Source organism: Pongo abelii, chromosome 18 (assembly GCF_028885655.2).
Source record: "Pongo abelii isolate AG06213 chromosome 18, NHGRI_mPonAbe1-v2.0_pri, whole genome shotgun sequence".
Classification (NCBI taxonomy): Eukaryota; Metazoa; Chordata; class Mammalia; order Primates; family Hominidae; genus Pongo; species Pongo abelii.
Window position 1 is genome coordinate 73,358,036 of NC_072003.2, and position 27,906 is coordinate 73,385,941.

A 27,906-nucleotide genomic window follows, 5' to 3' on the forward strand; every position below is an offset into this window, starting at 1 on the left:
CACCACAAGCTGGATCACCCCAGGGCCAGTTCCCCATGGTGTAGAGGAAGTGGGAACTGCTCCCAGCGGGAGCAAAAGTGATTTTATGAGGACCACCTGCAAGGACAGAGCGAATTTATTCCAAGAATGCCAGTCCTGAGAACCCACTTCCCACAGGCACCAGGTCACTTGGCACGGTCCATAGTTTTGCTGGTTAAGGCCTGGGATGGCAGTGAATCGCTGGGTCACTGCCACCAACTTGGCAAGGGACCGCCACCCTCACTCCCACACTCCCATGAGGCTTGAGCGTGAAGTCTACAACTCTTAAGGAAGGCCATAAGGAATGCCTCGAAGGGCCTCTTCAGGGTTGGCCTTGCCAAGGGACTCCTAGCCATATGCCAAGGCTGGCTGTCAACCCTTTCCAGGGCCCTCGTGGAATGAGAAGGCCAGCCATAGGATTTGTAAAGGCCACATGGGATACTAAGCTTGGGACCTTCCTACCTCCAGGAGGAACAGAGGCTACACCTAGGCCACTGTCCACCAGGTCACAGTCCTGTCCCAGGCACTCTCTGCTTGCCCAGGTCTTGCTCTGGTCAGCTTCCTTTGAGAGCAGATTCGCAGAGGTGGGTGGGGAGTAGGAGGTGGAGGTTCCTATGGGGCAAGGAAGATGGGGGACACTGTAGCTCCAGGTTTTCTCCTGTTGCAGAGAGAAGCCAGCTTCATGGGAAAGGGCAACAGGTTGAGGCCTCGGTCCCCAGCAGCTTCAGGCTCAGGCCCTGAGTGTCCACTTCAACCAGGTGGATGCTGTAATTCCCAAGGCCCTGGACAGGACAGGAAGTATTTAGAAGGCTCTGGATAAATCTCAGGCCTTCTGGAGGCTGGGCTGGGCCTGCAGGACCAGGGAGACTTACAGATATAGCCCCTGGTTAACTGGTGGGCCACAGTGAGGTCTCTTGCCCCCAGAGGTCTCTTGACCAACCCAAGCCCCATCAGTACCTCGGTCTTGGCCAGCACCGCCTCCAAGGCCTCTTTTTGCTGTGGCTCCTTGGTCAACAGATAGAGAAAGCCTCCACCGCCTGCCCCAGCCAGGCTCTGGCCATGCACGTAGGGGGCCAGGACATCCATCATACGCCGCACAGCCAGGGGCTCACAGCCTGGAGCCATGAGCTTCTTCTGCTCCCAGTATGAGGTCAGGCACTGGCCCAGCAGAGGCAGGCTTCCTGAGGTGGGGCAGAGGGGAGTGATGTGCCTGGGCCAAGATACTCAGCGCCCATCTGGAGATTGCATGAAGTGCCAGGACGTGCTGTTGAGCCAGTGTCATGGTAAAGAAGCCGGATTCCAGTGCCGGCTGGAGCCGGGAGTAACAAGCCCACTTCCCAGGACTGCCTGAGGACCAATGTGCAGGAAGCAACCAACACCACACCCAGCACAGTCAGCGTCTAGGGAGCTGTGAAGCCACACACTGGGGGCCCTGCCCAGCTCAGACTTCCCTGGAACTCAGCCACGGGTTGAGTCCCTTCCCCTCTCTGCTTCCTGTTAGGTAGGGCTGGAGGGCCTTTCCCATGATGAAAATTTTGTCCTCAGATGTGGCTTTCCCCTAAATGTGAGACCCTGGAGAGGACAGAGTAGGTTTCTGTTCCCAGAGGCCGAATATCTGGAGTTTGTGCCAAGCCTGCAGATGACCCTGGCCTCAAACCCACAAGTGACAGGATACTCGCTCCCAGTGCCCTGACCCCCCCGGAGGAAGCCCCTCACCTTGGCGGAAGCCTTCAGCGCACTCCTCAGTTTGCCGCACCAGGCTGCGGGCATTCTGCACCACAGCAGGAAGTCGGGCATACCAGCTCCTCAGCACATCCTGCGGACGGGGCAGGAGAAGGGGCGGTGAGGACCCAGGCCCAGCCGGCAGGCCCCCTGCCTGCCTCCCTCATGCTGGGGCCAGAGCTCACCTGCAGCAGATTCCGAGCCAGGCGGGTCTTGCCAGTGTACACCAACAGCAGGTGGTCATTGAGCTTCTGGACAAAGCCTTCAGGCACCGTGACCTCTTCTACCTCCACCTTCAGTGGCAGCTGAGCCCGGGAGCGCCCCACCTTGATGCCAGGCATTAGGCCACCTACTTGGTCCTGCCAGCCACCTCCTGTGAGCCCAGGGCCTGTCACTGTTGGAGTCTATCTGGCCCAGCTTTGCTTTCCCAGCCTAGGCTCCCGGCCCTGCACCCCTTGCTGAGACCAGTGTGGAAAGATAGCTTCCCTCAACTCCACAGGACAGTGAGCTATGCAGCTTCTGTCCCCAGGACAATCCCAGCAAAGGAATGGGCTTCACGCCAGGGCAAAGCTTGGAATTCCCAAGGCCTGAGTTTTGTTTTAGACCTAATGTATAACTGGAATTGGGATAAACCACATTGAAGGATAAAGATTTTACACTATGGCCGGGCACGATGGCGCACACCTATAATCACAGCACCTTGGGAGGCTAAGGCGGGCAGATCATTTGAGGTCAGGAGTTTGAGACCAACCTGGCCAACGTGGTGAAACCCAATCTCTACCAAAAATACAAAAATTAGCCAGGCATGGTGGTGCACGCCCTATAATCCCAGCTTCTGGGGAGGCTGAGGCAGAGGTTGCAGTGAGCTGAGATCGCACCACTGTACTCCAGCCTGGGTGACAGTGTGAGACTGTCTCAAAAAATACACATTTTACACTGACCTCTGCCCCTCCTAGGGGAGTTTTAGTCAGAGGAGAGGCTGACAGATACCTTCCCTGTAGCCTGAGTCTCCCTGCACCGTCTTCTGACAGGTGGTTTATGTTGGAAGGAAGGTCATCAGGATCTGTTTTTCTCTTATCTAACTTACACATCTTTCCATCTTCAGTAATGAAAGGTATGTATCATTTTCCTCCCTGTAGCTGCATAAAAATAACAAAACTAGTCCGGGCATGGTGGCTCACGCTTGTAATCCCAGCACTTTGGGAGGCCAAGGTGGGCGGATCACGAGGTCAGGAGTTCAAGACTAGCCTGGCCAACACAGTGAAACCCCATCTCTACTAAAAATACAAAAAATTAACCGGGCATGGTGGCAGGCACCTGTAATCCCAGCTACTCGGGAGGCTAAGGCAGGAGAATCGCTTGAACCCGGGAGGTAGAGGTTGCAGTGAGCTGAGATGGCGCCACTGCACTCCAATCTGGGTGACAGAGCTAGACTCCATCTCAAAAATAAAAAAAAAATTAAAAATAACAAAACTTGAGTTGCTTCTGGGACAGGCCCTTGATATTTCGGGAAGGGCCTGCAAGGGTTTAAAGTATGAAATGCAAAAGACGGGAGCCATCTGGAACTTTGCAGCCAAAACCTGGTGGCTGCAAAGTGGCTAAGTCCTGAAATGTCAAGACTTAACTGTGCCCCTTTGCTTCAAAGCACTTGGCACAGTTTGTAATACACATGCACCTGAGTAGTTATTGATTAATGTCTGGCTCCAGGAGACCACAGGACTTTTGAGGGCAGGAACCCCATTTTTGCTCATTTTATCCCTGGGGCCCCACAGAGTGGGTTCTCAACAAATAGTTGTCCGTTGGCCAAATGTAGAACTTGAATGGTACACCTCAAAAGAAAACTGAAAATGCTTCCCCATCTGCTCCTTTTGCTAATGACTACCGATTATGGGATATGAGTCACTACAGTGAAATGAGAGGCTTGAGCTGCAGAGTGACAGAAAACACCACAGTCAGGCTTCAGTAGGCCTTTGCAGCAGTTTCTTTCCAGGGGTGTGCTGGAGACGGGGCCTCACACCCTGAGGTGGACCTGAAACCAGACAAGCTGTGGCTGCTCTACACTGGCCATGGGTTCCAGGGGGTTCGGTGGCCAGAAGGAGTGAGAAGCCTGGCGCTGGTGACATTCATTAGATCATAGTCATTGTTGGGCTCTTGCTGTCCCACCATATGGCCAAGGGGTGGGGGCGGGGGCACAGGTGATCGTATCTCAAGTAAGGGCACGATGCCAGAAGGACAGGCAGAAGGTCCAAACCAGCTCTGCCCAGCCCTACCTGAGCACAGCCCTGGATAGGCACAGTCATGAAGCACAGCACCTGGTCCCAACAAGCACGAGAGGCACAGCACAGGCCGGGCGCAGCTGGTCCCAACAAGCACGAGAGGCACAGCGCAGGCTGGGCGCGGTGGCTCACACCTGTAATCCCAGCACTTTGGGAGGCCGAGGCAGGCGGATCATGAGGTCAGGAGATCAAGACCATCCTGGCTAACACAGTGAAACCCCGTCTCTACTAACAATACAAAAAATGCCGGGCGTGGTGATGGGCGCCTGTAGTCCCAGCTACTCGGGAGGCTGAGGCAGGAGAATGGCGTGAACCTGGGAGGCAGAGCTTGCAGTGAGCTGAGATCGCGCCACTGTACTCCTGCCTGGGTGACAGAGTGAGACTCCATCTCAAAAAAAAAAAAAAAAAAGGCACAGCACAGAATCTGGCACTCAGTAGATGCTCGTGAAACAGCTCGTTGGGAGGTAGAACATTTCAAGTTGATAACGACCAGAGAAGGTCAAAGTGACTAGAAGGAAAGTATTTTCAACAGCAGCACAGTCATGTGGCTGTTGGCCAATCACATGCAAATCCAGGGGAGCCCCACTCCCCCCGCGGGCCCTTGGGAAAGTGTTGGTGACCTCCCCCAACTCCAGGGCAGTCACATACCAGTGGTAAGCACCTGCTCCAGGTGCAGCACTGCGTGGATCAGGGCTTCCGTGCCCACCACCCGGCCTGCGGCTCGCTGCAAGGCAGCCAGGGCAGTGCCTGCCAGGATGCTGCTGGTGCCTGCGGGGCAGAGAGGAGAGAGCAGACATGAAACGCCTCCACCCTGCCCAGGCCTGCCTGACTCCCTCTAAGGGCAGAGGCCAGGAAGGGGGATCACAGGCAAGGCTGGAGGGCTGTGACAGTCGGTGGGTAGCAGGAGGCAGGGCCCGCTCACCCAGGCCAGAGCCATGGGGCAGCTCAGACCAGGTGTGCAGCTCAAAGCCGCCCCCGAAGGTGCGGAGCAGCTGCTCACTCAGCTGGAGTTCCGAGTGGACATGCACGATCCCCGCACAGATGAAGGCCGCCTTCAGCAGGGCCCCTGCAGAAGGACAGGCATGAGAAAGGAATTCAGTCTCGAAGGGCAGACGCAGACACCCACCCACCCTGGACTTCCCAGCCCAGTGCGGGACTCATCCGGCGGGACAAAAGCCCAGTAGCAGTACTGGCCCCATCCCCAAGCCACAAAAGGGCCTCTGGGCTCCCAGACAGGGACACGTGTCATCTTTGCAGGTTGACTCCCAGCCCCTTCCTTCCCTTCAGGCTCCTCAGCCAGACTGGCTGGCCCTCAGGCCAGACCCCACTGGCCTGCAGTCTCTAGCTTCTGCCCCCAGCCCCCAGCTGGCCAGCCCCACCTGCAGAGGTCCCAGGGTGCCTGACCTGGGGCATGAGGCTGGCAGTAGTCCCTCAGGTCAGCCAGGCACCGGCACACTATCTTCACAGTCATCTCATCCTGCCGAGGCCCCACCGCCAGCCACAGCTCAGGCTCTGGGATGCGGCGTGCCCTGGCTCCGATGGGCCGGCGGCCGTCCACTCGCACAGCCAGGCCCAGCACAGCCCCGCCAAGCTCATAGGCAAGGGGTGGCGTGTCACTCCAGCCCCCTATGGCAGTGTGGCAAGACTCAAGCTGGTCACAGAAGCTGCCAGCCTGGCTCTGGGGCAGCTACCCTCAACCCCACCTGCCACAAGGGGCTCACCAGAGAAATCCACACGGGCCGGGCACTCAGCCACCACCCACTGCCCAGGTCCCGGCAGTTCCACCTGCTCTGTGGAGACAAAGTGCTGGGCTGACATCACAGCCTGGCGGATCAGGATCTGCCCAGCCCCCTCGTAGTGGCGGGCTGCTCGCACCAGCAAGGCTGGCCTGCCAAGAGAAGGGGGAGGGATGGTGGCATGCAGCCCCAAGCTGGGGGCAGATTGCCTGGCTTTGGAGACCTGACTGTCCCGGGGTACCCAAGGGAGCCCCACCTCTCTCTGGGCTTCCTCCATCAGGGTCCACTTCCCAGACAGCCAGGGGCTTATCCAAGGGATCTGACCTCCATTAGTACACACCTGCTTAGCCACTTGTCCCTCTCCTGAGCAAGCGCCTCCACGCCCGCTGCCAGGTCTCCACACTCCAGGTATGAGAAAGGCCGCATCCACTCAGGGTTGGCAGCTGGCCCGCTCCGCAAGCCCCCACGGCCCTCTGCCATGCAGCCCAGGACATCCGCCACACAGGCCAGTGTCCGTGCCGCCACGCCAGGGTCTCCTGCCCCAGCTGCAACTGAGGGACAAGCCGTTGGGGGTGGCAGGGGAGGAGGCCTGTCTTCAAAATCCTCTGCCACGAGAGGCTACTCAACAGTCCCCAAACGCGCCAGACCCCTCACACCTCCTGGCTTTTGCCCACAATGTATCTTTGACTGTAACTGCACTCCTACTCTCTGCCTGGCAGAGATCCTCTCGTCTTGCCAGTCCCAGCCCATAGGTGTCTCTTCACCCCCACCCAGGACACCCATAGTGGTGAAGAGCTCAGGCTCTGGGCTCAAACCACCTGGGTTCAGGTCTCAGCCTCACCACCAGCCAGGCGTGTGGCTCTGGGTGAGTGGCTTCAATACCATTCAAGTCCATGGTCCCTGGGACCTTCCACGAGGTACGGCCTAGGAGGCTAAGGCTGTGAGCCCCCAGAAGTGTGCCTGGGACCTCATGCAGAGATGACCATGTGCCCTGGGGGCTCTGTCCCCTCACCACGCTCTGCACCCACATCCTGGCACCCAGTACAGAGCACGCAGGGTTTGCCGATGTGCCTAGGACCTAGAGCTCAGCTGCCAGGCCTCAACCTCTGACCAAACCCCACTGACAAGGATGAACATGCCTCAACCTCAGACCAAACCCCACCGACAAGGATGAGGCCTTCCAGAATCCTAAAAATAAACTCCAGCATGCCCCTTCCCTGCTTGAGCACCTCATGGCCCCCTAGTCCCCTCAGGGGATGGCCCAGAGGACAGAGAGGGCAGGTGCCCCTGGCCTAATTCTGCAGCACTACCAGCCCGCACACTCACCCTGGTCCAGCGTGGCCAGCAGGGGCCCGGGGCAGCCCTCGCGGACAGCAGCCCAGATCAGCGGGCGCAGGCTGAGGTCCTGCCGGGCCCCCAGCACGTGCCGCGCCTTATGCAGGGCCTGGCGGAAGAACAGGTCCCGGCGAGAGGCCAGCGTGGCAGCCCGATCCAGGCACGGCTGCAGCTGCTCCCAGGACAGGCGCCAGGAGGCTCGCCAGGCTCGCAGGGCCTCGCCCCCATCCTCCTGGCGGTCCAGCATCCACAGCAGGTCCTGGGGTCCCAGGTCCCTCGAGGGGTGGAGCACAGGAAAGAGGCGGGCGCTGGGAAGGCAGTACTCTGCGGGCGGAGTGTCGGGGTCCCACAGGTCCCAGGCTCTGATGTGGGGAGAAGGCACATTCCCAGGAGGGAAGCAAAAGCTCCAGTCTCTTCCCCAAGCCCTGAGCCGCCTGTCAGTTCATGGGGACAGGACAGACTCCTCCGAGGGAGCATAAGTGGGCAATTCAGGTCGGGGGCCAGGCTACCTGACATCCTTTCCCAGACCATTGAACAAGACTGCCAAAGTCAGCACAGCCAGAGACTGGGAGCCGCCCGGGGGAAAGTACTGGAGAGAATCCAGCTGCCCAAAACCACCCAGGCCCCTGGATGGTAGCACAGCCCGTGCTGCTCTGGGGCAGGGGAGGGACACACCTCAAAGAGCAGCAGTCACCCCAGCTGCCCAGGCCCACAGAGGCCCTAGGGATGTCCACCTTACCGAACACCTGTCCTCTTGAAGAATTCACTCCAGGGCACGTTGAGATATGTGCCTGCCCCCTGTCTCTGGGGGAGAGGAGTAAGCAGTCAGGGCTGCAGGGGCCACAGGAAAGGGTTAGAGACACTAGGCCAGGGGGCCGGGAGCTGCTCAAGTGCTCACATGAGGGCAGGAAGACAGACACAGCACATACTTGACCCACCCAGGTTGGAGTGCAGTGGCGCAATCAGCTCACTGCAGGTATGAACTCCTGGCCTCCCACCTCAGCCTCCCAGAGTGTTGAGATTACAGGTGTGAGCCACTATACCCAGCCATGGAGCCATTTCTGAAATTGCTTTCAGCCCTGCAGCCCCAACACTCCTGCCAAGGTGCCAGAAATCTGGAGCAGAACCCTGGGTTCCAGGCCCAGCCCACCACAACGGGCTGCAGCCCAAGGCGGGTTACCTTCCTCTCTGAACCTCAGTCTCTAGCCTGTCAGATGGAGATAAAAATCCCCACCCAGCCGTGCACGGTGGCTCACGCCTATAATCCCAGCACTTTGGGAGGCCGAGGCAGGCAGATCACAAGGTCAGGAGATCGAGACCATCCTGGCTAACATGGTGAAACCCCATCTCTACTAAAAAATACAAAAAAATTAGCCGGGCGTGGTGGTGGGCGCCTGTAGTCCCAGCTACTCGGGAGGCTGAGGCAGGAGAATGGCGTGAACCAGGGAGGCAGAGCTTGCAGTGAGCCAAGACTGCGCCACTGCACTCCAGCCTGGACGACAGAGCGAGTCTCAAAAAAAAAAAATCCCCACCCAACCAACCTGGCCCATATGGCGAAACCCCATCTCTACTAAGCTGGGCGTGGTGGTGCACACTGGTAGTCCCAGCTATTCGGGAGGCTGAGGCAGGAGAATTGCTTGAACCTGGGAGGCGGAAGTTGCAGTGAGCTGAGATTGGGCCACTGCACTCCAGCCTAGGTGATAGAGCAAGACTCCATCTCCAAAAAAAAAACAAAATCCCCACCCAGCCCACCTGGCAGAGCAGATTCAAGGAGGGAGGTAAAAGCCTGTGGAGACTCTGCTGGTCTCACAGCCTATCTTCACCCTACCTCCTCCCTCATCCTCTTCTCCCTATATCCTACCCTCCTCACAGCCTGTCCCACGGGCCAGGGCTCAGAGAACCCTGCAGTGGGGTGGGGGCCAGGATTCCTTGGTACTCCCCAAAGCCTGAAGATGGGGGTGAGGGAATGCAGGGTGACTGCCTACCTCCCAGCTGTCCAGACGGCCAACAAGGGTGAAGGCACGGCCCGGGGAGCCGTGTAGCCGCGTATGGTGTCCCTGCAGGACAAGGTCACGCAGCTCCCGGCCATGCAGGGCCTCGGAGTGGGCTGTATCCAGGCCACTCACCAAGCAGCCAGCGCCTATGTGAATGGGGCCCTGGCGGGGGACAGGGCAGGCATCCTGGGTGGGCAAGCACCTGACACCCCCCAACATACATGGGATGCCAGCACCCTCGCCCCAATCTGCCCACACGCTCAGGCCTCACCCGCAGGTGGCAGTGCTGCAGGACGCTCCCAGGACCCAGCCGGACAGGGCCCTCCAGCAGGCAGCTGACCACAGAGCTCCCGGCTGCCAGGAGCTGCTGCTCCTGTGCAGCCAGGTAGGAAGAGCATGAGGGTCAAGGGCCAGGGCTGCCCCAACTCTCCTCCCAAGCCAAGCATCAGGGGGCAAAGCGTCCAGGCCTACTGCTCCCCTGCCCTGCAGCCCCCTAGACTCCTCTCTGGACCTGCCTTGGCCCCAGCCCGAGGCCTATTTCCAACCCACCTGTCCAGTTATGCCCAACCTTGCCACCCTGGGGGCCACCTCTGAACCCTACCTGTCCCCTTCCTCAGCAGGACGGCACTGACCCAGGCCCACCACTGTCACCCCAGGCAGACCCCAAAGAAAGGTCTCCTTTAGCTCCTCAATCAGGCAAGCTCGATGCAGAATCCTGAGTTGGCCACTTACTGGCTCTGTGGCCTTAAGCAAGTTACTTAGCCTCTCTGAGCCTCCGGCACTTCATGTGTAAATCGAGGGTAACACCTGCACTCAGGGCATCTGTTCCAAGTGCTGGCTATTTTCTTCCCGGGAATCTACATCCCACCTGACCCCAGGCACCCAGCAGGCACCAGAGGGGCAGGGAAGTCTCACCTCCACCTGGGAGTGCACAATCTGGGCCCCAGGAGCCCCGGGGAGTGTGAGGCTGTGCAGGAACTCACTGGCTGAGGAGGTCATGTAGCTGTAGCTGCCGTTGGAGACATAGGCTGTAAAGACATAAGTACTGACCCCAACCCCATGCCTGCTGCGACTCAGGGGCCAGGCTTGCCTCCCAGCAGCAGAGACACATGGGGGCAGGTGTGGCAATGAGCCTGTTAGGGGAAGCTGAGTAAGGAACCTGCCCAAAGCCACACAGCTAGAAAGTAGACAGGTTGGCCAGGCGCAGTGGCTCACTCCTGTAATCCCAGCACTTTGGGAGGCCGAGGCAGGCAGATCATGAGGTCAGGAGTTCGAGACCAGCCTGACCAACATGGTGAAATCCCACCTTTACTAAAAATACAAAAATTAGCTAGGCATGGTGCCATGCACCTGTAATCCCAGCTACTCAGGAGGCTGAGGCAGGAGAATCGCTTGAACCTGGGAGGCAGAGGTTGCAGTGAGCCGAGATTGCGCCACTGCACTCCAGCCTGGGCAACAGAGCCATACTCTGTCTCAAAAAAAAAAAGAAAGCAGACAGGTTAGGGCCGGGCATGGTGGCTCATGCCTGTAAGCCCAGCACTTTGGGAGGCCAAGGCAAGCGGGTCACCTGAGGCCAGGAGTTCAAGACCAGCCTGACCAACGTGGTGAAACCCCATCTCTACTAAAAATACAAAAATTAGCCGAGTGTGGTGATGCATGGCTATTATCCCAGGTACTCAAGAGGCTGAGGCAGGAGAATCGCTTGAACCCAGGAGGCGGAGGTTGCAGTGAGCTGAGATCGCACCACCTTACTCTAGCCGGGGCAACAGAGAGAGAGTCCGTCTCAAAAAACAAAACAAACAAACAAACAAAAAAACAAAAGTGGACAGGCTGGGAGAGCCCAGGAATGAGACAAAAGGAAGACAGGAAGGGGAAGGAGGTAGCTCAGTGGGGGGCTCTGGCACAGGACAGGAGGGCTGCCTGGCCCAGCACGCAGTGAGCAGCTCCATTCTTGAGGTCCTCACTCCCATCGTCTCCCCACCCCAGGGAGCTGAGAGGCGGTACCCACCCATGGTAAGGGGCTGATCGCGAAGCTCCCTCCACAGCTGGGCCCGGGCGCTCTGCAGATAACCCGCTACATCCGCATCGCCTTGCCCCAACTCTGGGGGCCTCCCCACCAGGAAGTCCTCCCTGGTCACGTTCTCAGCCATGCAGTGCAGAATGTCAAAAAACAGAGACAGCTGGGGGAAGGGGAAGAAGCACAGCTATTGGCATGGCAGGGGTTCAGCCCCCAAGTTCTGAGGCTGAACCAGGGCAGTCCCGTCTGCGTAGACTCTGCCCCAGAGAGGGGAAGTGGCTGGCCTGAGGTCACACAGTGCCTCGTCCCCAAGCCAGGCCCCCCCACCTGCCCTCCCCCAGTCACCTGGACAGGCCGGGCTCCGGAGTCCAAGCCTAAGTAGGTGCAGGCATCCAGGGGTGGGCTCACGTGGGTGGCTAGGAGGCGCTCGGCAGTCTCCACAGAGAAGAAGACAACCCCAGAGACCTGGAAAGGACCCCAAAAGGATCAGAGATGGAGGGCCCCGGACCAGGCCCTGGTACAAGTCAGGGAGGGTACATGTAGATGGGCCACATGAACTGAGTGCCACACCAGGCAGGGAGTGTCACCTTCTGACCACTCCAGCACCCAGACTCCAGGCTTACTTGGGGTAGCTCCCACCAAGGCACCTTCTGGGACCCCCTCAACTGTCAGGCCTTCTCCCGAACCCAGTTCTCTACCCTCGCCATGGTCCACTCCCAGATTTCCATGTCTCTCCAATCCTTGCCTCTCATGCTGGAAGCATTCCCGGAGTCTGGCTCTAGGCCTCCTCCCAACCGCATTCCCTAACTTGCTCACATTCTGGTTCTAGGCTTTCTTTTTTTGTTTGTTTGAGTTTTTGAGGTTTGTTTTGTTTTGTTTTGTTTTGCAGTGGGCAGGGGGTTCATTCAGAGTCAGGCTCTGTCACCCTGGCTGGAGTGCAGTGGCACAATCTCTGCTCACCGCAACCTCCGCCTCCTGAGTTCAAGCGATTCTCGAGCCTCTGCCTCTCAAGCAGTTGGGATTACAGGCACACACCACTGTGCTCAGCTAATTGTTGTATTTAGTAGAGACAGGGTTTCACCATGTTGCCCAGACTGGTCTCGAACTCCCGACCTCAACTGATCCACCCGCCTCAGCCTTGTAAAGTACTGGGATTACAGGTGTGAGCCACCCTGCCCACCTGGTTCTAGGCTTTGTGGTTCAGGACAAGACCCTGAATTCCAAGGCTATCCTGTCCTCAGATTCTAGCTCTAGCTTGTCCTGGAGGCTTCTAGAAGGAATCGAAGGAAGTCAAACCCTCCCTCCCTGTCCCATAAGGTCCCCAAAGCCCTGCAACCTGGGCCCAGCAGCCATACCAGTGGCACCCGCCCATCAGGCCTGACACACCGCTGAATCTCTGCCTCAGTGCCCTGGTAGTAAATGTCCAAAACGAGGCCCTATGTGCAGGGAGAAACAGAATCAGGGGAGGGAGCAGGAAGGGATCTGGAAGGAGGCCACAGCCACAGGTGGCAGCAAGGGTGTTCTCCAAAGGAAAGCTGAGGACGCAAGGCTGGCAGTTGCTGGCGTTCTCAGGGGGGCCTGAGATTTCTATTCCAGGATGGTAGAGGGCAGGCTTTAAATGTCTTTGCAGCCCCAGGCCCGGGCACAGAGACCAGGCAGGCGGTCGGTGTGAACTGCATTTTTGGCGAGAGTAAGGGAGCACCGGTGCCGTTGCCACAGAGGAAACTCCTTGGATTCAGGAACATGCCAGGAAATCCAGGATGAGAGGCTGCCCACTGACAGGGGGGAGGCTGCCCACCAACAGGAGGAAGGCTGCCCCAGCCGGCTCCACTGCCCCCGGGGCACTACCTGGGGGTCAGTGAGGTAGACGCCATGATTCCGAGCGTAGGCCGGGCTCCCTGGGAGGGCGATCACTCTGGCTCCCCGGAAGCTGTCCCAGCTGATCCCTGTGGGGTGGGGCAGTCAGGAGGCTCCCAGGAGCCTCCACCCAAGGCAGGGATTTCCCCGCCAGGAAGAAGCAAGAGCCCAGGGCTGCGGCACCCGGGCACCTCTAAAAGGGAAATACAGTTTCCAAGCCAAATGGACATTCCCCTGGGAGAATGACAACCCTCCTCTCCCAAAGTTCTTCCGCAGAGCCCTGTGGGGCAGAAGGGGCAGAGCTGCTTCTGTCTGTCCTATAGACAGACAGACTGAGGCACAGCAGGAGAAGCCCTGCCTCCGTCGGGCTTCATTCTCCACACCCTCCAGCTTCCCGTCTAACAGGGCAGCAGGGCAGGCCCAGAGGCAGGGTGGGCAAGAAGGGCAGAGCTGGCTTCTTGCTGTGGCTGTGACGAGGAAGGCGGTCCCAGGTAGTTTCAGGCTCACCTGGATTTGCAGGAACAGACAGCAGCATGTCGGTGCTGCAGACCCACACGCCTGGTGGGGAGCCCGGGCCCAGCTGCGGGGGGAAAGAGACAGAACATAGCTGGTGCCTGGCCCAGCCCTTCATCTGCCCCCTCCTTGCCCAAGGATACTGTGCTGTTGAAGTAAAAAGGGCCTCCAAGACCTGGTCTGCCCCTACCCTCTGTCTGACCTGGGTTTACAACCTTCCCCATGTGACCAAGACTAACTTATTTGTTGTTACTGCGACAGGGTCTCACTCTGTCACCCAGGCTGGAGTGCAGTAGTGCGATTGTAGCTCACTGAAGCCTCAAACTCCTGGGCTCAAGCGATCTTCCTGCCTCTGCCTCTTGAGTAGCTGGGACTACAAGTGCATGCCATTATGCCCAGGTAATTTTTTAAAAAATTTTTTGTAGAGATGGGGTCTTGCTGTGTTGCCTAGGCTGGTCATGAACTCTTGGCCTCAAGCGATCCTCCCACCTTGGCCTCTCAAAGTGCTGAAATTATAGGCATGAGCCACCGCCCCCAGACACAACTAACTTCTTGAAGCTCTTAACTAACACTAGGCACCCTCAAAACCATTCCTTCTCCCAGCTGAGCCAGCACAGATCATACCTGGGGGAACAGTGGGAGGGAAGTGGCTCTATCTGGGACGAGGCACCACGGACCACCACCCAGCCTCACCCGATAGGTCATGATGTCCAGCAGGCAGTCCAGGTTGCAGACCAAGGCTTCCACAGGGGCCTCGGGGTTCTCCATAGGGAGGCAGGTGAAGGCCCTGCCACAGTCATCAAAGGGGAAGTCTCGACCCTGGGAGTCGGGGGACTGGTGAGGAAGCCCCGGTGCACAGAGCCCAAGGCCACCTCATCAGCTGTGCAGGCACAAAGCCATCCAGTGGAGGGCTGATAAAAAATGTTCTCTTGATATTTTCTCCTACAATATATTTTTATATTATGCATTGCATTGCACTGCAATTTTTTAGATGAAGTCTTGCTCTGTTGCCCAGGCTGGAGTGCAGTAGTGTGATCTTGGCTCACTGCAACCTCCGCCTCCCGGGTTCGAGCAATTCTCACGCCTCAGCCTCCCAAGTAGCTGGGACTACAGGCATGCACCATCATGCCTGGCTAATTTTTTGTATTTTTAGTAGAGACAGGGTTTCACCATGCTGGCCAGGCTGATCTCAAACTCTTGACCTCGTGATCTGCCCGCCTCAGCCTCCTAAAGTGCTGGGATTACAGATGTGAGCCACTGCGCCCAGCCTATATTTTTATTTTTTGAGACAGGGTCACCTAGGCTGGAGTGCAGTGGTGTAATCATAACTCACTGCAGCCTCAACCTCCCAGGCTCAAGCGATCCTCCCACCTCAGCCTCCTGAGTAGCTGGGACTACAGGTGTGCACCACCATGGCGGCTAATTTTTGTATTTCTTATAGAGATGAGGTTTCACCATGTTGCCCAGGCTGGTCTCGATCTCCTGGGCTCAAGCAATCCTCCCGCCTTGGCCTCCCAAAGTGCTGAGATTTACAGGCGTGAGCCACTGCGCCCGGCCCTAGATGGACCTTTCAATCTAATATTCTGCTGGGAAAATATGTGGTATATATTTAGCCAATTCCCAATTTTTGGACATTTAGAATCTTTCAGATTTCATTTTGCACACACACTGTGGCAGAACACCCCTGAAGTCCTGCTTAACTCCACAAACTGGGATTCTGGCTTTCTGCTTGGCCCCTGCCCTGAAGTTCATTTACCATGTGCAGAATGAGGATCCAGGCTGAGTGCAGGACATCGGATGTGACCACCTGCAGGAGTGGGAAAGCCCTGTGAACAGAGGCCTCAGGCAGATGCCCTGGAGGATGGCACCCTCGAATCCAGAGAGAGACCCCAACACAAATCCACTCAGGTACCCAAGGGACAAAAGGCAAGGTCAAACCAATGGCCACAGGCAGACAAGGGGCAGCCCTGGTCCCTCCTGGATAAGGGAGCCCAGGGCCCTCCACCTGGGCCACCTTCTTGCTGGCTGGTTTGTTGCTGCTGTTGTTGTTGTTTTGAGACAGGGTCTCACTCTGTCACCCAGTCTGGAGTGCAGTGGTATGATCCCAGCTCACTGCAGCCTCGGTCTCTTGGGCTCAAGTGAGCCTCCCACCTCAGCCTCTTAACTAGCTGGGACTACAAGTGTGCACCGCCACGCCTGGCTACCTCTTAAATTTTTTTTTTTTTTTTTTTTTTTGAGATGCAGTCTCGCTCTGTTGCCCAGACTGGGGTGCAGTGGCATGATCTCGGCTCACTGCAACCTCTGCCTCCCGGGTTCAAGCAATTCTCCCGCCTCAGCCTCCCAAATAGCTGAGATTACAGGCATGTGCAACCAGGCCCGGCTAATTTTTGTATTTTTAGTAGAGACGGGGTTTTACCACATTGGTCAGGCTGCTCTCCAACTCCTGACCTCAGGTGATCCGCCCACCTCGGCCTCCCAAAGTGCTGGGATTAAAGGCATGAGCCATCGTGCCCGGCCTCTGCTGTCTGTTTTGAAGGGGAGGTTATAGGCAACAACAGCTGAGGGCTGGCTGGGTGAGTTAGGGGAGTCAGCGCCATGGCAGCTACAGTGGTCCCCTCCCCTGCTGGTGCCATCTTCCTCTGCAGAGCATGTCCAAGCCTGTGCTCACCCTCACTCTGCACACAAAGGTGCTATGCAGACAAGGTGACCGGGTGAAGTGGCTGGTTGCATGGGAGACACGGGACCAGCAGGGATGCTGACTCACATGCCCTGCCCAAAGCAGGCAGCCGCATCTCAGTTCCAGTGAACAGTTAGTTGCCATGTGGGGACGACAGCCCAGGCTAGCAAGACCTTTGAATGTTTCAAGAGAAGCCAGAAAGCCTCACTTTGAGATATTGGCTCCAACTCTCTAAAAACACTGCAAAAGCTGGCCCTGCCTTCTGCCCTCACTTGGACGGCAAGGCAGAGATGAGTCCGCCCAATTTACAGAAATAAAAACTGAGGCCAATGCCGAATTGGCCAGGGCGATGGAGCCAGAGGAGCTGGGGATCTCAGAAATGACCTGGTTCCAGCAAGGACACAGACCAGGGAGGTGGCCCTGGTGAGCACTCACAGTGAAGCCTGCCCGGGCACTCAGGTGTTCAGCAGCCACCAGCAGGGCGTTGAGGGTGGCTCCTCCGCTACCCACACGCTTCTCTGGGTCCTCCACGGCCAGTAACAGCGTCCCAGCAGGGATCTGCTCCCGCTTCTGCCGCACTTCCAGTTCTAGGGTCAGAAGAGACACTGGGACCTGCCCCCCAGCTCTCTGCCCTGGCCCAAAGCACCTGAGCAAGCCTACTGATCATCAGTGTTTGATCTTCCTTGACTTAGCTTTCCATGTAGGAGGCCATCAGATCTTCACTCAACTTAGTGAGAGAAGTCCTATTACTCCCATCTTACAGATGAGAAAACTGAGGCACAAGGAATGACATGCCACGTATGCTGTCACATGGCTAGGGAGAAGTGCAATCTGGGTTTGAACCCAGGTCGGCCTGGCACCTGGGGTTGGAGGAACATAGCCAAGAAGGGGAGGGAGGTTCTCCATTACGGGCAAGGTGGGAAGGGGAGTCCCCTACCTCTCTGAAAGACCTGGACACTGTCCTTGTACTGGCAGGTCAGAATGATGACTGTCCAATCAACTCTCTTCGGCTGCTCCATTCTGGCCAAGCAGAGGGGCTTCCTGAGACAGCAATATAAATAGATGTAACTATTTTTTAAACCATCATAACTAAAATTAATTATTTTTATATACAATTTTATGATTTTAACACGTGTATAGATTCGTGTTGGTATCACCACTATCTACACTCAAAAAAACTTTCTCATGCAACCTCTCCTCCCCACCTAAGCCCTGACAACCACTGATTTGCTCTCTAAAGCTATAGTTTCATCAACTTAAAAAATGTCGGCTGGGTGCAGAGGCTCACGCCTGCAATCCTAGCACTTTGGGAGGCTGAGGTGGGGGGATCACCTGAGGTCAGGAGTTGGAGACCAGCCTGGCCAACATAGTGAAACCCCATCTCTACTAAAAATACAAAAATTAGCCGGATGTGGCGGGGCATGCCTGTAATCCCAGCTACTCGGGAGGCTGAAGCAGGAGAATCGCTTGAACCCAGGAGGCGGAGGCTGTAGAGGGCCAAGATCACGCCACTGCACTCCAACCTGGGCGACAGAGGGAGACTCCGTCTCAAAAAAAATAAATAAATGAAAGAAAAAATGTCAAACAGGCCAGGTACGGTAGCTCACATCTGTAATTCTAGCACTTTGGGAGGTCGAGGTGGACAGATCACCCGAGGTCAGGAGTTCGAGACCAGCCTGGCCAACATGGCAAAACCTCTTCTCTACTAAAAATACAAAAATTAGGCAGGTGTGGTGGCGTGTGCCTGTAGTTCCAGCTACTCAGGAAGCTAAGGTGGGAGGACTGCTTGAGCCTGGGAGATGATGGCTGCAGTGGGCTATGACTGTACCACTGCACTCCAGCCTGGGTCACAGAATAAGACCCTATCTCCAATTAATTAACTAAAATAAAATAAAGGCCAGGACAGGTGTAGTGGCTCACGTCTATAATCCCAGCACTTTGGAAGACCAAGGTGGGAGGACGGCTTGAGCCCAGGAGGTTAAGGCTGCAGTGAGCCATGATCACTCCACTGCACTCCAGCCTGGTTGACAGAGCAAGACCCTCAAAACAAAACAAAACAAAAAAAGTCAAATAAAATGGAATATAATCTTTTGAGATTAGCTTCTTTCATCCAACATGATGCCTCTGAGATGTATCCAAGTCATTGTGCATATCTGTGGCCCAAGCCTTTTTTCGGAGGAGCAGTGTTCCCTCGCGTGGATGGGCCGCATCTGTTTCTCCATGTACCCACTGAAGAGCATCTGGGGCGTCTCCAGTTTTTGGCAGATATGAATAGTCCTGCTATGAACCTCCGGAGACAGGTTCGTGTGAACAGAAGATTTCATCTCCCTAGGTGGACACCAAGGCGGATGGCTGGCTGGGTCACGTGGTCAGCGTGTCTGCTGACATTCCAGAACGTGGATGGGTGTGATTCCCCAGGGAGTGTGCCCCGGAAGGAGGAAAGGAGGGCAGCAGGATGGGGTAAGAGTTGGGGCCACCCAAAGCAAGGGGGAAAGGAAGGCAAGAGCAAATGCCTAACCCTACCCCCCAGGCTCCTCAAGCTGATGGGGGTTCCCTGGAGAGGGGGGCAGCTGTGGGGAGCGCACATGCACTCAGAGCTGCAGGAGCAGGTACTCGGAGACCTCCCTTCCCAGGGGTCTCAGCCAGCCCAGCGGGGGCTGCAGCCCTACCTGCCCGCCATCTTCCTCCAGAGTACTCTCGGCAAGTAGGGGGAAAGCAAGGCCAAAGATTTGGCTTCACCCCCACCCCTGTCTCCCCCAACCTGCCGGCACTCCTGCCAGATGGAAAACCAATCTGACTCCTGAGCCCCTGGCCTCCCCGAGACCAACAAGTCCCCAGGAATACCTGCACATTCACCTCTGGCAGGGCTCCCATTGCTGTCCCACAAAGCAGCACCCCCATTTCCTCCCTCCAGCCCTCAAAACTCAGCATGGGAAAAGCCCATGCAAGTAAGCTGCTCACCACTGGCTGAGCTGCGCCCTGAGCACACATCTGGTGGTCAGCCCACACCCCAGCCAAAGTGACAGGAAATCTGAAGCTCAGCCACAGGCTCTTTTCATGCCAGGCTCTGCTGCCACCAGAAGAGAAGAGGCTGATAGGACATCACCACTCAGCAACACCCATGCCTTCAGCAAAAGCCTCTGTCAGAAATTGCTCCATTCCCTACTCAGCCCAGAAGGGAAATCCAGAGGGGAAATTCCAGCTAGAGATCCCAGCCAGGCACTTGAGCGTGAAGGCTTCTCCCAGGACACCCATTAAGCCCTCCCTCCGACTTTGCCACCAATTCACTGTATGGCCGTAGGCACCTCTAACCCTCAGGTCAGCTGCAGCAGGGAGTGTAACTAACAGACGCCCCCAGCTGCTACGATCTGAATCTCCCACCTTGTTTACATGGAGGCCACACTTCGAACCAACCTTCTCACAACCAATGACTGAGTACAGCTGGGACACTGAAACACCTATTCCTGTGAGATTCCAGACTCCTCTGGCAGGCAACTTAGAACTGCACTGCCACCTGGGCGCGGTGGCTCACATCTGTAATCCCAGCACTTTGGGAGGCCGAGGCAGGCGGGTCACGAGGTCAGGAGTTTGAGACCAGCCTGGCCAATATGGTGAAACCCCGTTTCTACTAAAAATACAAAAATTAGCCAGGTGTGGTGGCGCGTGCCTGTAGTGCCAGCTACTCGGGAGGCTGAGTCAGGATAATCACTTGAACCCGGGAGGCAGAGGTTGCAGTGAGCCGAGATCACACCACTGCACTCCAGCCTGGGCGACAGAGCGAGATTCTGTCTCAAACAAAAAAAAAGGGTCAGGCACGGTGACTCACACCTGTAATCCCAGCCCTTTGGGAGGCCGAGGAGGGCAGATCACGAGGTCAGGAGACCGAGATCATCCTGGCTAATGCAGTGAAACCCCGTCTCTACTAAAACTACAAAAAATTAGCCGGGCATGGTGGTGGGCGCCTGTAGTCCCAGCTACTTGGGAGGCTGAGGCAGGAGAATGGCATGAACCAGGGAGGCGGAGCTTGTAGTGAGCAGAGATCACGCCACTGCACTCCACTCCAGCCTGGGCGACAGAGCAAGAAACCGTCTCAAAAAAAAATAAAAATAAAAAAGAGGCTAGATGTGGTGGCTCACGCCTGTAATCCGAGCACTTTTGGATACAGAGGCAGGTGGATTGCCTGAAGTCAGGAGTTTGAGACCAGCCTGGCCAACATGGTGAAACCCCATCTCTACTAAAAATACAAAAATTAGCCAGGTGTGGTGGTGGGCACCTGTAATTCCAGCTACTTGGGAGGCTGAGACAGGAGAATCACTTCAACCTGGGAGACAGAGGTTGCAGTGAGCCAAGACCACACCATTGCACTCCAACCTGGGCAAGAAGAGCAAAAATCTATCTCGAAAAAAAAAAGATGAAGAAACTGCTGGGTGTGGTGGCTCATGCCTATAATTCCAGCATTTTGGGAGGCCATGTCAGGAGGATCGCTTGAGCCCAAGAGTTGGAAACCAGCCTGGGCAACTTACGGAGACCTCGACTCTACAAAAAAAAAAAAAAAAGACGAACAAATAAGGCACAGAGAGATGAAGTAACTTGCCAAAGCTAGCAAGTGTCAGAGTCAAGTTTGAAACTAAACTTTTCCAGAGTATCCATTTTATTACCTTTTTTTCTTTTTGAGATGGAGTCTTACTGTATCCCCCAGGCTGGAGTGCAGTGGTACAATCTCAGCTCACTGTAATCTCCACCTCCTGGGTTCAAGCAATTCTCCTGCCTCAGCCTCCCGAGTAGCTAGGATTACAGGAATGTGCCACCACGCCTAATTTTTGTATTTTTAGTAAAGACGGGGTTTCACCATGTTGGCCAGGCTGGTCTCAAACTTTTGACCTCAGGTGATCCACCTGCCTCGGCTTCCCAAAGTGCTGGGAATGAGCCACCATGCCTGGCCTCTTTTTTTATTGCCTTTTTTACTTTTTTTTTTTTTTTAAAGACAGGGTCTCAATCTGTCACCCAGACTGGAGTGTAGTGGTGCAATCATAGCTCACTGCAGCCTCGACCTCCCAGGCCCAAGCAATCCTGCTACCTCAGCCTCCTGTATAGCTGGAACCACAGGCACACGCCACCACGCCTAGCTAAGGTTTTCATTGTTTGTTTTCTTTTTAAGAGATTGGGTCTTGCCATGTTGCTTAAGCTGGTCTCAAACTCCTGGACTCAAGCAATCCTCCTGCCTCAGCCTTTTTTTTTTATTAATTTATTTTTAAATTTAATTAATTAATTTTTAAATTCATGCTCCCCAGGCTACTACAGGGTCCACTTGCTTAACCACTACAATAAACCTACTTTGTAGAGCTGAAGTACAAAAGGAGTAAATACATATAAAGCGCTTAGTATGTATTATCTATTATAATTATGACAAAGCCTAAACAAATACAAGGGAGGGATGATTTTAGTAATAATAGCCACCAGGAGGCCAGGCACGGTGGCTTATGCCTATAATCCCAGCACTTTGGGAGGCCAAGGCAGGAAGATCACCTGAGGTCAGAAGACCAGCCTGGCCAACATGGTAAACCCTGTCTCTACTAAAAATACAAAAATTAGCCAGGCGTGGTGGCAGGCCCCTGTAATCCCAGTTACTCAGGAGGCTGAGGCAGGAGCATCGTTTGAACCTGGGAGACGGAGGTTGCAGTGAGCCAAGATCACACCACTGCACTCCAGCCTGGGCAACAGAGTGAGATTCCGTCTCAAAAAAAAATAAAATTAAAATTAATAGGCCGGGCATGGTGGCTCACGCCTGTAATCTCAGCACTTTGGGAGGCCGAGGCGGGTGGATCACCTGAGGTCAGGAGTTCGAGAGCAGCCTGGCCAACATGGTGAAACCCCATCTCTACCAAAAATTCAAACATTAGCCAGGCATGGTGGCGGGCACCTGTAATCCCAGCTACTCAGGAGGCTGAGGCAGGAGAATCGCTTGAACCTGGGAAGCGGTGGTTGCAGTGAGCAGAGATTGTTCCACTGCACTCCAGCCTGGGTGACAGAGTGAGACTTTGTCTCAAAAAAAAAAAAGAAAAAAAAAATTAATAATAGCCACTAGGACTGAGCACTCTGGACCACAGTTAAGGTGCTGTGATTTTTTTTTTTTATCCTGACAACACCCTTAGACCCTGCAAGATAAATATTATTATCTCCTATTCTCTCTACTTCACAGAGGCCAGGAGATGCTATAGTCAAAGTTGCAACATACCTGGGTCTTTTGGATCCTTATTCAGGTGATAGTGATAATGATATCTGGTCCCAAGCAAACGCACTGAAAGACAGCAAGAGGCCAGGCGCAGTGGCTCACACTTGTAATTCCAGCACTTTGGGAGGCCAAGGCAGGCGGATGGCTTGAGCCCAGGAGTTTGAGACCAGCCTGAGCAACATGACAAACCCTATCTCTACCAAAAAAAAAAAACCACACATACAAAAATTAGCCAGGCATAGTGAATGTGCCTATAGTCCCAGCTACTCAGGAGGCTGAGGCGGAAGCATTGGTTCAGCCCTGGGGGCAGAGGTTGCAGTAAACTGGCACCACTACATTCCACCCTGGACCAAAGCCAGACCCTGTCTGAGGAAAAAAAAAAAAAAAAGAAAGAAAGAAAGAAATGCTTGAAATGGTCAGATGTGGTAGCTCACATCCAGAATCCCAGCACTTTGGGAGGCCAAAGTGGGCAGATCACTTCAGGTCAGGAGTTCAAGGCTAGCCTGGCCAACATGCCAAAACCCCATCTCTGTTAAAACTACAAAAATTAGCCGGGTGTAGTGATGCGCACTTGTAGTCCCAGCTACTCAGGAGGCTGAGGCAGGAGAATCACTTGCACCCAGGACGCGGAGGCTGCAGTGAGCCAAGATCACACCACTGCACTCCAGCCTGGGCAACAGAGCGACTCTGTCTCAAGAAAAAAAAGAAAGAAATGCCTCAAAGAGAGTCCAATGGCCCAGAAGGTCTGAGCCCAGTCTTCATCTCAGCATAGTGATAGAGAGACATGGGCAGGTGACAGGTCATGGCCAGAGTCGGGAGAGTATCCCTTACTAATGACAGGGGCAGAGGAACAGTCCTGGGTTGCGTATCAGTCCCAAAAGGCTCTGTCCCCATCTCTACCTCTTCCTGCTTCCTGTAGGATCCTGAGCAAGTTACTTAATCTATTTTTTTTTTAGATGGAGTCTCGCTCTGTCACCCAGGCTGGAGTGCAGTGGCGTGATCTTGGCTCACTGCCACCTCCGCCTCCCAGGTTCAAGCGATTCTCCTGCCTCAGCCTCCCGAGTAACTGGGACTACAGGCGTGCACCACCATGTCTGGATAATTTTTTGTATTTTTAGTAGAGACAGGGTTTCATCATGCTGGCCAGGCTGGTCTTAAACTCCTGACCTTGGGATCCACCCGCCTCGGCCTTCCAAAGTGCTGAGATTACAGGCGTAAGCCACCGTGCCCAGCAGTTACTTAACCTCTCTAAGCCTCAGTTTCCTAATCTGAAATTTAAGGCCAAAGACATCAACCTCCCAGGACTGTTTTCAGCATGAAATACAATGTAAAGTATGTGGCACACATCAGTGGCTCAATGAATGATAATCTTTCCAGCCAGGCAAGGAAGCAGGAGAGTTTAACCTGTCCCTGAAGGAGGAAGGACTGGAAGCTCTCAAACATTCTCTGAGTTAAAGATTGTCCTGAAGAAGAAAAAAATCATGGAAGGCCTCGGGAATCAAGCAAGGCTGAAGGACATCCCCTGAGAGATTAACACAAAAGGTAAAATGATACAGGTAGCTAATACATATAGAGTGCTTTTTCAGGCACTATGGCAAAGGCACATCAGTGTCACTTCATATGACCCACCCAACAGTCCTAAGAATTGGCTCTTATCTCACTGAAGCTCTAGACAAGAAAACTGTAGTTTAAAAAGCAGAAACATAGCCATTAAGTTGGTGCAAAAGTAATTTTGGCTTTTGCCATTCCTTTAATAGCACAGGCAGGCTAGGCTTTTGTTTTGTTTTGTTTTGTTTTTGAGAAACAGGGTCCGGCTCTGTCACCAGAGGGTAGAATGCAGTGATGTGATCACAGCTTACTGCAGCCTCAAACTCCCAGGCTCCAGCGATCCTCCCATCCCAGCCTCCCAAGTAGCTGCGACTATACATGAGTCCTGCTAGTTTTTTATTTTTTGTTGAGATGGGGTCTCGCTTTGTTGCCCAGGCTGACCTACAACTCCCGGACTCAAGTAATCCTCCCGCCTTGGCCTTCCTAAGTGTTGGGATTACAGGTGTAAGCCACCATTCCTGGCTTTTTTTTTTTTTTTTGAGACAGAGTCTCCCTCTGTCGCCAGGCTGGAGTGCAATGGCGCGATCTCGGCTCACTGCAATCGCTGCCTCCTAGGTTAAAGTGATTCTCCTGCCTCAGCCTCCCAAGTAGCTGGGATTACAGACGTGCACCACCACGCCCAGCTAATTTTTGTATTATTAGTAGAGACGGGGTTTTGTCATGTTGGCCAGGCGGTCTCAAACTCCTGACCATAAGTGATCTACCTGCTTCCGCCTCCCAAAGTGCTGGGATTACAGGCGTGAGCCACCTCGCCCGGCCTTTTTTTTAATTAATAGTTTGGGGGAGTTACACAATCTCAAGAGGTCCTGAGAAAGTGTGCCCTAAGGGCCCTAAGGTTCGCGGTTTTTTGTTGGTGGTGTTGGTTTTTTTTTTTTTTTTTTTTTGAGACCTACTCTCGCTCTGTCGCCCAGGGTGGAGTGCAGTGGCAGTGATCTCGGCTCACTGCAACCTCCATCTCCTGAGTTCAAGAGATTCCCTCGCCTCAGCCTCCCAAGTAGCTGGGATTACAGGCATGAGCCTTGGCGCCCGGCCTCTACCCACTTTCAATAGGGCCTCATCTGCTGAGATCAAGTTGAAATATTTTTTAGTGTCCTCAGCGCCACGCTGTCCAAGACTGGGATGGTGTTGGGGAGCCAGAAATAGAATAAAAGTACTAAGAACTCTTCATGTGAACCTTTTGAAGACAGGTGGGTCAGGGACTGCACATTTTAGAACTTTAAAGAGGAAAAAAAGGCTCACGGAGGACTCTGATTTGCTGCCTTCTGAATAACAGACCGAAAGAAGTTACTTGGGAGTAAAATCGTGTTGTAAATTACCCAACAGCGTATCATTGAGATTCGTACATAATAAATACTGAGCCCTGGCCGGGTAAACTGAGACAGGAGAAGCGGCCTCAAAGTAAAATCAGAGCAGCGCCGGCATCCAGGGCCCCACCTGCCTCAGGGTGAGGATCCTCTGAGGCCCGCATCCCTCCCGGTCCCAGCTGCCAGCAAGTCCCGCCGCACTAGCCGGGTCGCGGGGCTCCCCTTGGAAGACCCAGGCCAAGGGGACGCGGGAGCGCAGAAACCCTTGTGGGCTCCCGCGGCACCGCAGAGCTCCCGGGGACTCTTCCCTGTCAGGACCCGGGCGGTCCGCGGGTCGACTCGGTGCTCTCAGTCAGGGAGGGTGCACTGGAAAGCTGCGGGGGCGCAGGGGCGCTGCGGCGACCCTCGAGGACTGACTTACCTGCCGTCGCCCGGCGCTCGGCGGAGCGGGCTCTTTAACGCGGGGCTGCGCGACCCTCGCGGTGCACGCTGGCAAGTGTAGTTTCACCTCCGCGCCCCCAACGGCCGAGCCCCCTCCCGACAAAAAGCACGCTCGGAGCCACCTCACAGGCCAGCGTGGGTGGCCGGGGCAGCGCTTTCCTGAAAGGCAGCGGGGCTGCGATCCAGAAGGGAGATGGGAAGGGGGCCGCTCCAGGACCCATGAAACTACAACTCCCAGAGGACCGATGAGCCTTAAAGACACAGGCCCGTTTTCTGGGACTCCGGGATCCAAGTTAATGTGTTGCTTTTTTGTTTGTTTGTTTTCTGGTTTGGGTTTTGTTTTGTTTTGTTTTTTTAACCCCTTCTGGACGGCACCAGGAGCTTCCGCTTTCCTCTGGAGAAAAATCCACTGATGGAGGAAAAAAAAATTCACGCTTTGCCCAAGCGGAAGCAGCTGCCATTGGATTTGCAGTTGGAAAGGTTTGCGCTGGTTTCATCACGTGGGCCCTTTGGGAAGAAACTTTCCAACTCCGTAATGAGGAGGGGATCTGCGGAGCTTTGGGGAAAGTTGTGAATGGCAGCATTGATTGTCATAGACGAAAACTGGAAATACTCTGAGTGTCTCTCTCTAGGTTACTATGTGAAAGGAAAATAAATCTCAGGACCCCAAAGTCACTAAGCCAAAGGGAAAAGTCAAGCTGAGAACTGCATCAGGGAAACCTACCTCCCATTTTATTCCTAAACAAGATAACTACAAAGATAAAAAAGCTAGATATGGCCTGGCCCTCACAATTTGCCCACTAGGAAATTCCTTGTGTGCCCCCAAATCTGTATCCTAAAACAGTTCTGTGGAATTTCAGTGACAATGTAAATTGATAGCTTATCTTCACAGGTGCTGGACTTTGACAGAACTCAAAGTCATCTCTCAGCTCACCTGAGACAAATGCATATCTCATTGCTTCCTCTGCCCTATGTTTATTTTTTCTTATGTAAAAATGCATATTCACTGAGCTAGATGAATGCATAAGTGACTAGTCCTCTATCTCCCTCTCACATGTGAAAGGCTGATCAAAGACTCAGAAGAATGCAGCCATTTGCCTCTTACCTACCCATGCCTTTTAAAAATTTCCTCTTTCAGGCCAGGCATGGTGGCTTGCACCTGTAGTCCCAGCTTTTTGGTGAGGCCGAGGCGGGTGGATCACAAGGTCGGGAGTTCAAGACCAGCCTGGCCAATATGGTGAAACCCCGTCTACTAAAAATACAAAAATTAGCTGAGCATGGTGGCGTGCACCTGTAGTCCCAGCAGCTTGGGAGGCTGAGGCAGGAGAATCGCTTGAATCCAGGAGGCAGAGGTTGCAGTGAGCTGAGATTGCGCCACTGCACTCCAGCCTGGGCAACACAGTGAGGCCCTGTCTAAAAAAAGGAAAAAAAAAAAATTCCTCTTTCCCCAGTATCTGACCTTTCCCCTTTAAATATTGAAGCCCTCAAAATCATCTTTGGAGAAAGGTACAGACCTGTCTCCCAGGCGCACACATTCTTAAGTTTGGCAAAATAAACTTGTAAATTGATTGAGACCAGTCTCTGGTGCTTTTTGGTTTACAACTGGAAAACTAAACTAGGCACATCCATGCAAGACAGATGTTCTATATGTTCAGTAGGGAGTGATGTTCAAGACATCATGTTAAGGGAAAAGCAGCAAGTTCTAGAGCAATATGTATGGGAAGCCCCTCAAATAAAAAATAATGTTTATGGACAGTGTGTGGATACACAGGAACAGGGCTGGAAGCGAATGCATGCTAGGGAGAGACTGCTAAGGGTGGGGACAAGCGGGGAGAACTTGAGCTTTATCTGTATTGTTTGAATTTTTCTTACAAGAATGTACTTTCCAAATCTGTTGTTAATAAGGAGCCTAAAGCTGGGCACAGGGGCTCACGCCTGTGATCCCAACACTTTGGGAGGCCAAGGTGGGAGGATGGCTTGAATTTAGGAGTTCGAGACCAGCCTGGGCAACATAGCAAGACCCCATCTCTAACATATATATAAATTAGGGCTGGGCAAGGTGGCTCATGCCTGTAATCCCAGCACTTTGGGAGGCCAAGTCAGGCAGAAAACTCGGGGTCAGGAGTTCAAGATCAGCCTGGCCAATTTTTTTGTTATTGTTGTTTTGAGATAGAGT

At 54.5% G+C, this 27,906-nt stretch overlaps 1 protein-coding gene across 21 annotated transcripts; it reads right to left on the reverse strand.

The window, feature by feature from the left end:
- Positions 1–97: 97 nt before the first annotated feature.
- On the reverse strand, positions 98–27,298 carry FCSK (fucose kinase). Of its 21 annotated transcripts, none has more exons than XM_063717749.1 (25): positions 25,711–27,298; positions 22,381–22,443; positions 17,083–17,186; positions 16,581–16,732; positions 15,225–15,275; positions 14,162–14,287; positions 13,463–13,535; positions 12,947–13,044; positions 12,454–12,534; positions 11,444–11,563; positions 11,090–11,261; positions 9,997–10,109; positions 9,353–9,454; positions 9,073–9,243; positions 7,827–7,891; positions 7,079–7,449; positions 6,093–6,303; positions 5,738–5,904; positions 5,421–5,642; positions 4,939–5,082; positions 4,665–4,784; positions 1,926–2,113; positions 1,735–1,834; positions 976–1,199; positions 98–630 (listed from the first exon to the last, which is right to left on the reverse strand). In XM_063717749.1, the coding sequence occupies exons 3-25, from the start codon at positions 17,162–17,164 to the stop codon at positions 505–507; spliced, it is 3,279 nt and encodes a 1,092-aa protein (XP_063573819.1). In that variant the 5' UTR covers positions 17,165–17,186; positions 22,381–22,443; positions 25,711–27,298; the 3' UTR covers positions 98–504. The 21 variants fall into 21 exon arrangements, with proteins under 21 accessions (XP_063573819.1, XP_063573822.1, XP_063573814.1 ...); XM_063717752.1 differs by having other exon boundaries at positions 98–800; XM_063717744.1 differs by having other exon boundaries at positions 11,090–11,285.
- Positions 27,299–27,906: the final 608 nt, after the last annotated feature.

Excerpts from the sequence above, each read along its gene's own strand:
- FCSK (XM_063717742.1), bottom strand. The coding sequence starts at position 17,164 with ATGGAGCAGCCGAAGAGAGTTGATTGGACAGTCATCATTCTGACCTGC. Across the intron at positions 13,536-14,161 it reads TGGACATCATGACCTATCGG|CTGGGCCCGGGCTCCCCACC; the intron begins GTGAGGCTGGGT and ends TTCCCCCCGCAG. Across the intron at positions 11,286-11,443 it reads CCGGAGCCCGGCCTGTCCAG|CTGTGCTTCTTCCCCTTCCC; the intron begins GTGACTGGGGGA and ends CCATGCCAATAG.